Genomic DNA, 12,035 nt, shown 5'->3' with positions numbered 1-12,035 from the left:
ACATCCGGATTCTGTAGACGAGCGGCACGGGTAGCCAATCGCGTAGCGCCGAGCCGAGAAATTGTCCATTCAAATTGGAGAGGGGGTGGTCTTGGAAGGGCTAGGCCAAGGAGGGGCCGGCTGGGGGGAGTTACCGCCCTATTCCTCGAGACCTCGTATGCGCATGCTCCAATCAGGCCGCGTTAATTAATGTGGTGAAATTGGAACGCGAATCTTGGCCAAAATCCCAACCTTAGTCTTGGAATGTGGGAATGAGCTGATTAGTTCAGTTAGCCCGGGGGTAAAACAAATGAAATCAAGCGTCTCGGCGCGCCGTGTTGTTATCAGATAAACAAAGAAAAGAGCTCGGAGTAAAGAACTGGCCACCCAGAATTGAAAAGACTTGTAAAACTGAACGATTAACGAAGAACCTCATGTGCGTGCGTACGTAATTTAAAACACAGAAAGTACAATTGTTCTACTGTCCGTTTTGAATTTACTTATTCAAATAATAAAAACAGCTGTGGTGTCTTTCATACTATCATACTAGCGATATCTACTTACCCTTGCAATTCTGTTCATTTATATACTGTGTATTCCATTTTCTGTCCCTGCATTGCATATTTTATGTAGTGCCTTTCATATATACTGTACATAGGTGCATATTCATGTATAATAAGGAAAAACCTGAACACATCAAAAATTTCAGGGCATCACGGTGGTGCAGTGGGTCCACCCTGTGTGGAGTCTGCATGTCCTCCCCATGTCTGTGTGGCTTTCCTCCGGGTGCTCTGTTTACTCCTGCTGTCCATGGACGTGCAGGTTAGGTGGACTGGAGATGCTAATTTGGCCCACGTGTGTGTGTGTCTTGTCACCCTGTGATGGACTGGCGTCCTGTCTAGGGTTTGTTCCTGCCTTGTGCCCTATGTGGGCTGGGATAGGCTCCACCCTGCATCCCAGTCTGGATTAAAAAAATGACAAAAATGTCAACAAACTTTGTATTTATTTAAAAGAAACACCTGCCCCCCTTCATACAAAACAAATAATGATAATGTCTTTGATGATTTAGAAAATAACTATTTTTACTCAAAGAAACGCATGCCTTTACCGATGTAAGATTTGCTAATCACACAATTGATAACTCCATTCTTGGTGCGTTTTTAGACAAATGAAGAAAACACCAAAAGTGTATCTCTTACTATGATTACTGCCAAAAAACGTGCCAATTCTAAGGTATTCGAGTCTGAAAAGGAAAAAATAAAATTATTATTAAAAAAAAAAAATCTATATATTGCCTGGAAGTGAGAGGTGGAGTTGGGTACACAAGCAATGCCAGCACGTTGGCAAAACAAAACCTCAGAAGAAAGAATCACTTGCTTGGCCACTAATACAGAAGTGAGGCGAGCACATCGGCAAAAAGAAACGCCCAGAGTAGTTCTTTTCAATTACCTGACATCTTTACATTTCATTTTTTTTTTCTGATGATTTCAATAGTTTCTAGGACCCTTTATAACATGGGCTTACACAGCTAGTATCTTATATATAAACGTCTACGTGTGGAAGTGTGTGTGTCTGTCTGTCCTGCCTGGAAGTGCGAGGGTACAGCATGAAGCTGAAAGAAATCGACTCTGTCACATGCACATATATACAGTTAGGTCCATAAATATTTGGACAGAGACCACTTTTTTCTAATTTTGGTTCTGTACTTTACTACAATAAATTTTAAATGAAACATTTAAATGAAACAACTCAGAAGCAGTTGAAGTGCAGACTTTCAGCTTTAATTCAGTGGGGTGAACAAAATGATTGCATAAAAATGTGAGGCAACTAAAGTATTTTTTAACACAATCCCTTCATTTCAGGGCCTTAAAAGTAATTGGACAAATTAAATAACTGGAAATAAAATGTTCATTTCTAATACTTGGTTGAAAACCCTTTGCTGGCAATGCCAGCCTGAAGTCTTGAGCTCATGGACATCACCAGATGCTGGGTTTCCTCCTTTTTAATGCTCTGCCAGGCCTTTACTGCAGCGGCTTTACTTTCAGTTGCTGTTTGTTTGTGGGCCTTTCTGTCTGAAGTTTAGTCTTAAACAAGTGAAATGCTCGCTCAATTGGGTTAAGATCAGGTGACTGACTTGGCCATTCAAGAATTTTCCACTTCTTTGCTTTAATAAACTCCTGGGTTGCTTTGGCTGTATGTTTTGGGTCATTGTCCATCTGTATCATGAAACGCCGCCCAATCAATTTGACGTCATTTAGCTGGATTTGAGCAGACAGTATGTCTCTGAACACCTCAGAATTCATTCAGCTGCTTCTGTCCTGTGTCACATCATCAATAAACACTAGTGTCCCAGTGCCACTGGCAGCCATCACACTGCCTGACTCCACCGTGTTTTACAGATGATGTGCTATGCTTTGGATAATGAGCTGTTCCACGCCTTCTCCATACTTTTTCTTGCCATCATTCTGGTAGAGGTTGATCTTGGTTTCATCTGTCCAAAGAATGTTTTTCCAGAACTGTGCTGGCTTTTTTAGATGTTCTTTAGCAAAGTCCAATCTAGCCTTTCTATTCTTGAGGCTTATGAGTGGCTTGCACCTTGCAGTGCACCCTCTGTATTTACTTTCATGCAGTCTTCTCTTTATGGTAGACTTGGATATCGATACGACCAAGCCCTGGAGAGTGTTGTTCACTTGGTGGGCTGTTGTGAAGGGGTTTCTCTTCACCATGGAAATGATTCTGCACTCATCCACCACTGTTGTCTTCCGTGGACATCCAGGTCTTTTTGCTGCTGAGTTCACCAGTGCTTGCTTTCTTTCTCAGGATGTACCAAACTGTAGATTTTGCCACTCGTAATATTGTAGCAATTTCTCGGATGGGTTTTTTCTGTTTTCGCAGCTTAAGGATGGCTTCTGTCACCTGCATGGAGAGCTCCTTTGACCGCATGTTGTCTGTTCACAGCAAAATCTTCCACATGCAAGCACCACACCTCAAATCAACTCCAGGCCTTTTATCTGCTTAATTGATAAGACATCACGACGGACTTGAACACACCTGCCCATGAAATAGCCTTTGAGTCAATTGTCCAATTACTTTTGAGCCCCTGAAATGAAGGGATTGTGTTAAAAATGCTTTAGTTGCCTCACATTTTATGCAATCGTTTTGTTCACCCCACTGAATTAAAGCTGAAAGTCTGCACTTCAACTGCATCTGAGTTGTTTCATTTCAAATTCATTGTGGTAATGTACAGAACCAAAATTAGAAAGAAGTGGTCTCTGTCCAAATATTTATGGACCTAACTGTGTATATATATATATATATATAGTGGTAGATAGGGGGCACTCTCGCTCCCTTGAACCACTGTCCACGACTCCAGACACCAGGTAGAAGTCCTCAGGTTGACTTTATTAAATTGCCACAGTGTACAAAACACCTTCTCCTCGACTATACTCATATAAACTCACAATAATAATCTCTCCTCCTCGCCCAGACACTTCGCCCCTCTACCTCCCATCTCAGCTCGCCATCTGGGAGCTCCCACAGTCCTTTTATATCTCCTGACCCGGAAGTGTTCTCCATCCCCAGTCCATGTGACCCTCAATCACTTCCGGGTCAGGTACAAGTTCTTTTCTTCATGCCGGAAGTCCGTCGCTCTTCCTATGACGAACTTACGGGTCATAGGGCACAAAGAAGTCTTTGGTCCTCCCTGCAGCTCCCTCTTGCGGCCCCTGAGGTATCCAGCAGGGTCTTGTATAAAAACTCCATGTCCCATGACTCTTTGCTGGTCTTCGGGGCACCTCCGTACTGCAGGGAGGGCTCCATCTGGCGGCCTGAGGGTATTGGCCGGGATGATAAGCCGGCCACATGTCACTATATATATATATATATATGTGAGTGTGTGTGTGTGTGTGCTTGTACTTAAATCATTTAAATGATTTTTTGCCCTCATGAAACAACACATAATACCCCTTGATAAAAGGATTTTGGACATTTCTGCAAATTTATTGAATGTAAGCCTGGGCTGTAAAACGCCCGGGCTCCTTCAGAAACCATGGATCCTGGCACTTCAATCAATCAATCGCATCGGTTGTGCATTAGCAGCTAAGCGAGGTTCTCTTTCCTCTACGGTTTCGTTTTGCCGATATGCTCGCCTCCATTGTCTATCAGCGGCTAAGCGAGTTTCTCTTTTCTCGGCGGTTTCACTTTAGCGACAGAGTTGATTTCTTTGAGCTTCATGCTGTACCCTTGCACGTCTGGGCCGGACAGACAGACAGACACACACACACACACTTCCAAGCGTAGACGTTTATATATAAAATAAAGAACTGAACAGAGGTATTTAACCCCTTAAATATGACACTTGCATTGGACTCGGGTGCATCTCATTTTCTTGATCATCACTGAGATCTTTCTACAACTTGTCTGCAGGCCACCTGTTGCCAGTTCAGTTGACTTGACCTGATTAGCAAAATCCACATTTCGGTCTCTAGACGGTCCAACAGCTGAGCAAAAACCAATCCATGAGGTCGAAGGGATTACCTGCAGAGCTTAGAGACAGCGTGGTGTCAAGACACAGATCTTGGGAAGGTTACATTCTGACAGCATTGAAGGTTCCCAAGACCACAATGGCCTCCGTAATTCTTAAACACAATCACTTTGCCATAACCACAACTCTTCCAAGAGCCAAATGGAGCATTTGGGGGAGAAGAGTCCTTCTTAAAATAGAGGTGAACACGAACCTGGTAGTCACTCTGCCTGGGCTCTAGAGAACCTGTGTGGGGGACTGAAGAAACATCTAGAAGGACAACCACCACACTATGAAAGGGTGGCCAGATGACATGTGAAAGCCTGCTTGGAATTTGCAAAAAGGCACCTAAAGGACTGTCAGACTGCGAGAAACAAGATTCCCTGTTCTGATGAAACAAAGACTAAACTGTTTGACCTCAATTCTAAGTGCCATGTCTGGAGGAAACCAGGCATGAGTCATCACCTGTGCAATGCCATTCCATGGTGGTGGCAGCATTGGGCTGTGTTGTTGTTTTGTAGTGGCAGGGACTTGAACACTTGCCTGGGTTGATGGGAAAGCTGAACAGTTGAAACCGGCTCTGGAGTGCTCTGGGCCAAAGGATCACCTCACAACAGGACAATGACTAAGCACAAAGCAGAGACAACACAGGGGTGGCTTAGGGACGGACAACTCTGGGAATGTTCTTGAATGGCCCAGCCAGTGCCCTGACTTAAGTTGTTGAGTCGGACCCAAGAAGATTCCAGGCTGGAATAACTGACAAAGGGGCTTCGACTGAGTACTGAATAAAGGGTCTGAGTACTTCTGTCAATCGTATATTTCTGTTTTTATTTTTTATGAGTTTGTAAAAGTGCCTAAGATCCGGTTTTGTTTTTGTCATTCTGGGGAATTTATTTTTAGCATAAGGCTCCAGCATAATAAAATGTGTAAAATGTGATGGGGTCTGAATGCTTTCTGAAGGCACTGTGTATTTTATATATATAGGGGTCCTCCCTGTGATAGGCTGGTATCCTGTCCTGGAGTTTTTTCCTGCCCAATGGTTGCTACAATGGGCTCCAGCTGCCCAATGACTCTGCTCTAAATAAGTGGGTTAGCAACAGGGATGGATTTTGTGTGTGTGTGTGTGGTTTTTATAATGTCATTCATATCTCAAATGCAAGACAGGAAGCCATCCTGGTTGGGACATTGGGACATAACTGCATGCACACACCACCCCACACTTGGTCAGACTGACTCAATTTAGATTGCCAAGTAATGTTTATCTGTTATATCTCTCTATGAGGTTCTGATCGGATCAAAGATAGAAATGAATCGCTCTGCCAGTCTCTGTTAGAGAGTACTGGGAGCTATTCTGTTTTGTAGTAAATCAATCAATCAATCAATCAACATTTATTTATATAGCACATATTCATACAAAAAAAATGTAGCTCAAAGTGCTTTACAAAATGAATAGAAAAATAGAAGACACAATAAAAAATAAACATAAGTCAACATTAATTAACATAGAATAAGTAAGGTCCGATGGCCAGGGTGGACAGAAAAAACAAAAAAAAAAAACTCCAAAGCTGGAGAAAAAAAATAAAATCTCTAGGGGTTCCAGACCACGAGACCGCCCAGTCCCCTCTGGGCATTCTACCTAACATAAGTCAAACAGTCCTCTTTGTATTTAGGGTTTTCATGGAAGGACCTGATGATGATGGTCACGTAGACTTCTGGCTTTCAGTCCATCAATGTTGGAGCATCATGATGCTTTGAGTAGGTGGAGGTGGTGCAGGCCGCCACCACAAAGAAACCGGAAAAAGAAACAGAAGAGAGAGTTGGGGTATAAAGTAAAGGAATAAAATGTTAAAAAGAATAATAATAATAATAATAATTAATAAAGACATTTTGAGGAATAAGACTGGGCATACTATTGTCCCCAATAAATGAGACCAAGAAAAAAAAATGAACAAAAATTAGTTCGAACTCTTGGTGTAAAGAACAAAGTGCAACCTTTGACCGAAACAGTACTGTACTTCGCTTCGAACTGGTGAAAGTGCACCGCTGTTGCCTGGTAACTGCTAAATTCATTAAACCACAACTCCCATATGGCACTGCAATTTAGTCCAGCCCTCCACGTCAGTAGCGACCCAATCAGGAGGAGAGAAAAATTCGACAGATCGCTCATCTTGCCAATCAGAAACGACTCCAAGATGAGCAGGACATCGGCGATGGTTTTGCAACACGTCAGGGTTTCCCTTCGTTTCTTTTAAAGAGGAGGCGAGTACTTCAGAGGTCTAGAGGATTTTAACCTGAGCAGACAATCAACTATGGGGTCCAAGAAGAAAGCCAGAGGGGTACCTTCCTGGGAACGGTTTTGCAGACTTTTCCTTTGCGTAATAGGAGTCGGGCTCTCAATCTACGCCTATCATGTGGAAACGTCTAAGGAAAGGGATGCCAACTACCAAGCCATGTGTGATTTCAGTTCATCCGTCAGCTGCTCCAAAGTTTTCACCTCCAGGTATGATATGAGGGAGGGGTTGAGTGAGGCAGCGCAGCAGAGTGAGAGGATTCAGAGCGTTGGATGCCTTCGTCGTGCCCACGGTGTCACCATTGACTTGCACTTCGTGTCGCTGCCTGCCACATATTTAGCGTCCGCGCTCCGTGTTTGAATGATGCGTGACCTGCGTGGCACGTTAGTGTCGGAGTATGTCGGTAAAATTAATACGTGTGTCGACTATGCCTTGGACTTTGAACTGAATTGTGTACTAGAAAGTATTCCATAAAGCGATTCCCTGATTGTTCAGTCCATGCGTGATCGGTTGGCCAGCAGCCCCTCATGCAACGTGGCGGTTGTTTTGGGTTTGTGATTTTATTTTTTTACCTTCACATATTTGCTGTGCTGTGGTCATTTGAAGCTCCGTGTGAATATGCAGTGGGGTCAGTAACAGATCACCAGCGCCCCGTCCTGGACTGGCCCCTCCCTGCGTTCTCCTGATTACTGCCACGACAGTCGCTGACCCCCAGTGCATCTTTACGGTGGCTGTCACGGTTTGCACGCAATTCGTGTTCCTGTTTTCGAGACTTTCGAAAAGTGAAACTTGAAGCTTTTTTTTCTCTCAGTGTGTAGTACAGTAACCCGACTTTTCTTTTTTTTTCATTTTACACGTGGTCGTCCAAATGCTTGGTTCATCGTGCATCATCTCTGTCACCGTGAAAAGTGATAACAAATTCCGTGAAGGTTGTTTGTGATTGATGCCTCAGTTCACCGGTGTGGCATTCAGGGTTGGGACATATTTAAGCGCTTTCAGAGAAAGGTCACCGTGTAAAACTCTCCATACATAAGCACGAAGGGTCGTTTTCGCCAAGGGGCCACGAAACGCAACGTGGCACTTTGTCTGGCTGTTAACACGTCGTTGGACACCGACTAGCTGTAGTGGCTCGGCGAATGAGAGAGAGAGAGAGAGGGAGAGCAGTCCTCGGGTCACCGAAGTGTGGCGAGTGCGTGGTGACATGCGCAGATACGTTGTCATTTTGGTGCCTCATTTCTTTAAAAAGGTCCACTTGTGGCTTTCTTGTGTCGAACTCTGGCGATTTGTAACAAGTGTGTTAGGTGAAGTAATATTAACATTCTTAATTTAACGCACTGTTTAGGAGAAGTCAGAGCTTGTCCTGGGAGCATCAGCGCCAAGGCAGGAAATCGGTGGTGTTAAAGCGGATCCAGAAAAGCGTTCAGACGCCTTCACGTTCCGCACACTTTATTGTGTTGTTAATATAATTTTAATAATGACAAAGTGAAAACATGCTTTCAGAAAAGGTTTGCAAATTTATTCAAAATAAAAAAAAACTGAAATTTCTCTTTCATAATAACATTCAGTTCATTCAGTACTTCGATCAAAAGACCGTTTGACAACAATTACAACTTTCAGCTTATTTGCGAAGTCTCTACGAGCTTTTCACTCCTGGATTTGGGCAGTTTATTTCAATCTTCCTGGCAGATCTTCTCAAGTGCTGCTAGATTGTATGTGAAGCGATCTGGAAACTGCCATCTTCACGTCTTTCCACGTGTTCTAAGGGGTTTGGCTGGGCCACTGAAGGACTCTGGGAGACCCTGTCACTCTGGCATTGTCTTGCCTCTCCTTGCTGTCCTGCTGAAAGGTGACCCGTGACCGCAGTCTTGCACCCTTGAGCAGGTTTCCTTCAAGGACCCCTCTGTATTTGGATACAATTCTTACCAGCCTCCCCTATCCCTTACCCATAATGACAAAATAAGAACATATTTTCAGGAAGGTTTTCAAATTCATTAAAAAATCAAAAACTGAAATCTCTAATTCATAGGAACATTCTGACGGTTAATGCAATACTTTTGCCAAAGCCCTTTTTGCAGCAATTCCCATTTTTGAGATTTGAGGGTTCCCAGGAGCACCATGGCCTCAAGAATTGCAAAATGGTAGAAGTCTGAAACCGCAAGACCTAGAATCTAATGGGTGAGAGGTGACCTAGAACCTAACGATTGAGCAGAAACCTAGAACCTAACGATTAAGAGGTTAACATAATGGCGAGTGGGACTTGGAACCTAATGGTCAAGATGAGACCTAGAACCCAAGGATCAATGTGAGACCTAGAACCTGGTGATTAATATGAAATCTAGAATACATCAGTTGGGATACAACCTAGAACCTAATGGCTGAGTGAAACCTAATGATCAAGAGGAAACCGATAACATAACGGCCGAGGTGTGACCTGGAATCTAATGATCAAGGATGTGACCTAGAATGTAATGGCAAGGGTGAGACCTAGAACATGCTGATTAGTATACTCTAGAACATATCGGTTGGGGTATCACCTAGAACCAAATGGTTGAGTGAAACCTAGAGCCTAATGGTCAGATGCAACCTAGAACCCAATTGCTGAGATGTGACCTAGAATGGTCCTAATGGTCACTCAGACAGTTTCAGAAGTCCTCTGCTGAAATGGGACGACTTGTCAGAAGAACAGCCAACTCTGCAGAAATCCATCAGAGGCCTGTGGGGGGTCTTAATTCAGCCTTGGAGTAATGCATATCTATTGGGTCGTTTTAAATATTATATCAATAAAATAAGTATAAATAAAAATGAAATAATAAAGTAAAAAATATAAATAAAAAATAAAACAAAAATAAGTAATAATATAACAGTAATAAGTAGTAAGATTTCAATAAAATAACTATTTAATGAGGTTGCTTATTATCCAACTATGTAACTCACGTTTCTTTTAATGTGTTACACCAACAGTGCTTATAACCACAAAGAGACGCAGGAAAAAAATGAATTAAAAATGCAGTAAAACCTCAATTATCAGTTAGGGATTCCGGACCAAAAGACAGATAACAGAATGGCTACTTTAAAAATTAAACACAGTCGACTAGTTTAGCAAATACTCACATTTATTAACAAAATGAGTTTAAATGAACACAGTTAGTTTTCCATGTGCACCATGTTGCCACTCTGTTGATTCTCTACTGCTTATCCAGTCCGGGTCACATGGGCAGCGGTCTAAGCAGAGAGGACCCTTTTGCCTGTGACCTTCTTCAGCTCTTCTGGGGGGAGACTGAGGTATTCCCAGGCCATCGTGCCCACCGTTCCCATTCATTAGTGTACAGAACTATCTTACCTCCAAATATCTGGCTTCCTCAACCCGAGAAATGTCAAAACATATTTTTCTACTGGTAAGCCAGGGCGTAAAACCAGATCACCCAGCGAGAAAGCCAGGGGGATGTGTGGAGAACGTGCAGAGTCCACGCAGACAGTAACTTAGGCCGATATTCAGGTCCATTAATTTGGAACTGTGCTGAGCACTGCACCAGCATAAAGCAGAAAGTGCAGGCCTTGAGTGCCACCAGACGGCCCTCCCTCATCTCACAGCTCCGCCCCTAGCTGGTCTGGTTTGGCTGTTAAAGTGGAGTGAGGGGGTCTCTCCATTTCTCACAGTGTGGCCTCCACCCATCCTTTCCTCTTCACACTGAGCCCAAGGGTGCGTTTATCTTTGGTTGTTCAAATTGCCTTCTCTCCACCTGGCTGTGGTGGGCCCCGTCTCTTATTTAGTGAGCGTCTGCTTGACGTTGCAGTTCTGTGGGGTGGCTGAAAGAAATGCCAAAAGGCTAACCCACCTCTGCCATGTTTTAAAAATAAATAGAGGAGAGCAGTAGCCGATTCAAAGTTGGGGTAGACGCTTCTGGTTTTATTGGCTGCCAAGAGGAACGGGTGGTTGCATCGGTGGGGGCGCACATTGTCTATTGGGGTCACTGGTGATGCTGTTCTGCATGTAAGGAGAATTAGGATTAGCGGTTATGATGGCACCCTGGCCCCCTTGTTGTGCTGAGGTGCTTTGCATCTTTGCTTACATATTCACCATTTTTTGTCTTGTGTAGGTGGGGCCGTGGCTTTGGCCTTGTGGAGCATTTTGTGGGTCGGGAGAGCCCCCTGAACCAGCCCAACAGTGTGTTAGGAGTGATCTTCTACCTACTGCAGCTGGCACTTGGTAAGTGTCTCCCCGTTTTGTTTGCTCAGCTGATTGTCTTACCCACACCAGTGCCCTGGCCATGCAGTTTTCTCATTCTTGATGTTTGTTTTTTGTGCTGCAGGATATTCCATGAACACCAAAGCCGCTGTGACCCTAATTGCCACCTCCTTGGTGTCTATTGTCGGCTCCCTCTACTTGGCTTACATCCTCTTCTACGTCCTGCACGACTTCTGCGTGGTCTGCATCAGCACCTACGCCATCAACTTCGCCCTGCTGTTTGTGAACGTGGCACGGAGGCGGGCACTCGGTGCAATGGCAAAGGACAAACGCAGCTAACCCCCAAACTGCCTGGGGGGCCAGGGGGCTACTTTGTGCTTCTCTTCTAGGACTGTGGGGTTGGATGAATTCTGATTTTTATGGAAAAGAGAAATTGTGAAGTATAAAGAAATGGGTGAACTTTGTAAAGGGACCCTCACTCGTTCAGGACTGGCATCGGGAACCTGCAACAGCCGTATTGGGGTCGGCAGATCTCAAGGGGGCAAAGCCGACGCCTGGGGACCTGAGGTCATCCAGACACTTTGATGACTGCACGAAGATCGTCTGGCTCATGTCCGGACTGACCACCTTCCTTTGGAGATCACTTAGGTCTCTCCCCTCTGAGGAAAATGGAGCATTTCTAGTAATTCCTGTCAAATAAACTAATTCCCAGTGGGACAGACGTTCCTCTCCTGTTGTACGTTTTTTTAATTCTGGCTGCTTAGTGAAACTAAGGGGGCCAGTGATGAAGCATGAAATGGGTCTTTGTGGCATTGAAAAGGGTCTTCATGCGTAAACCACGTAACTGGCAGACAGATGAGGACAAGAATTTCTCATGTGACACAAACATGCGCACACCAGCATAGGATGAGCCCTTATTTTACACACATGGCACCCGTAGTATGACCCACGGTTCTGAACGAGGCTCTCATATGTGTGAACGGTACCTAGACGTACACGCTCTGAACTGGACACGCTGCCTCCCTCGATCACTTGATACACGTGTAGCGGGACTGGG

General features: G+C 44.2%; 1 protein-coding gene across 1 annotated transcript; it reads left to right on the top strand.

The window, feature by feature from the left end:
* Positions 1-6,695: 6,695 nt before the first annotated feature.
* Positions 6,696-11,704, top strand: vkorc1 (vitamin K epoxide reductase complex, subunit 1). The gene is made up of 3 exons (XM_039742555.1): positions 6,696-7,001; positions 10,890-10,999; positions 11,103-11,704. Exons 1-3 carry the CDS (start codon positions 6,811-6,813, stop codon positions 11,315-11,317), a joined length of 516 nt encoding a protein of 171 aa, XP_039598489.1. The 5' UTR covers positions 6,696-6,810; the 3' UTR covers positions 11,318-11,704.
* Positions 11,705-12,035: the final 331 nt, after the last annotated feature.

Source organism: Polypterus senegalus, unplaced genomic scaffold (assembly GCF_016835505.1).
Source record: "Polypterus senegalus isolate Bchr_013 unplaced genomic scaffold, ASM1683550v1 scaffold_3821, whole genome shotgun sequence".
Lineage (NCBI taxonomy): Eukaryota > Metazoa > Chordata > Cladistia > Polypteriformes > Polypteridae > Polypterus > Polypterus senegalus.
This window is presented reverse-complemented; position numbering and strand designations above follow the sequence as displayed.

Coding starts and splice junctions, on each gene's coding strand:
- vkorc1 (XM_039742555.1), top strand. CDS start 6,811: ATGGGGTCCAAGAAGAAAGCCAGAGGGGTACCTTCCTGGGAACGGTTT. Junction 7,002..10,889: donor TCCAAAGTTTTCACCTCCAG/GTATGATATGAG, acceptor TGTCTTGTGTAG/GTGGGGCCGTGGCTTTGGCC. Junction 11,000..11,102: donor CCTACTGCAGCTGGCACTTG/GTAAGTGTCTCC, acceptor TTTGTGCTGCAG/GATATTCCATGAACACCAAA.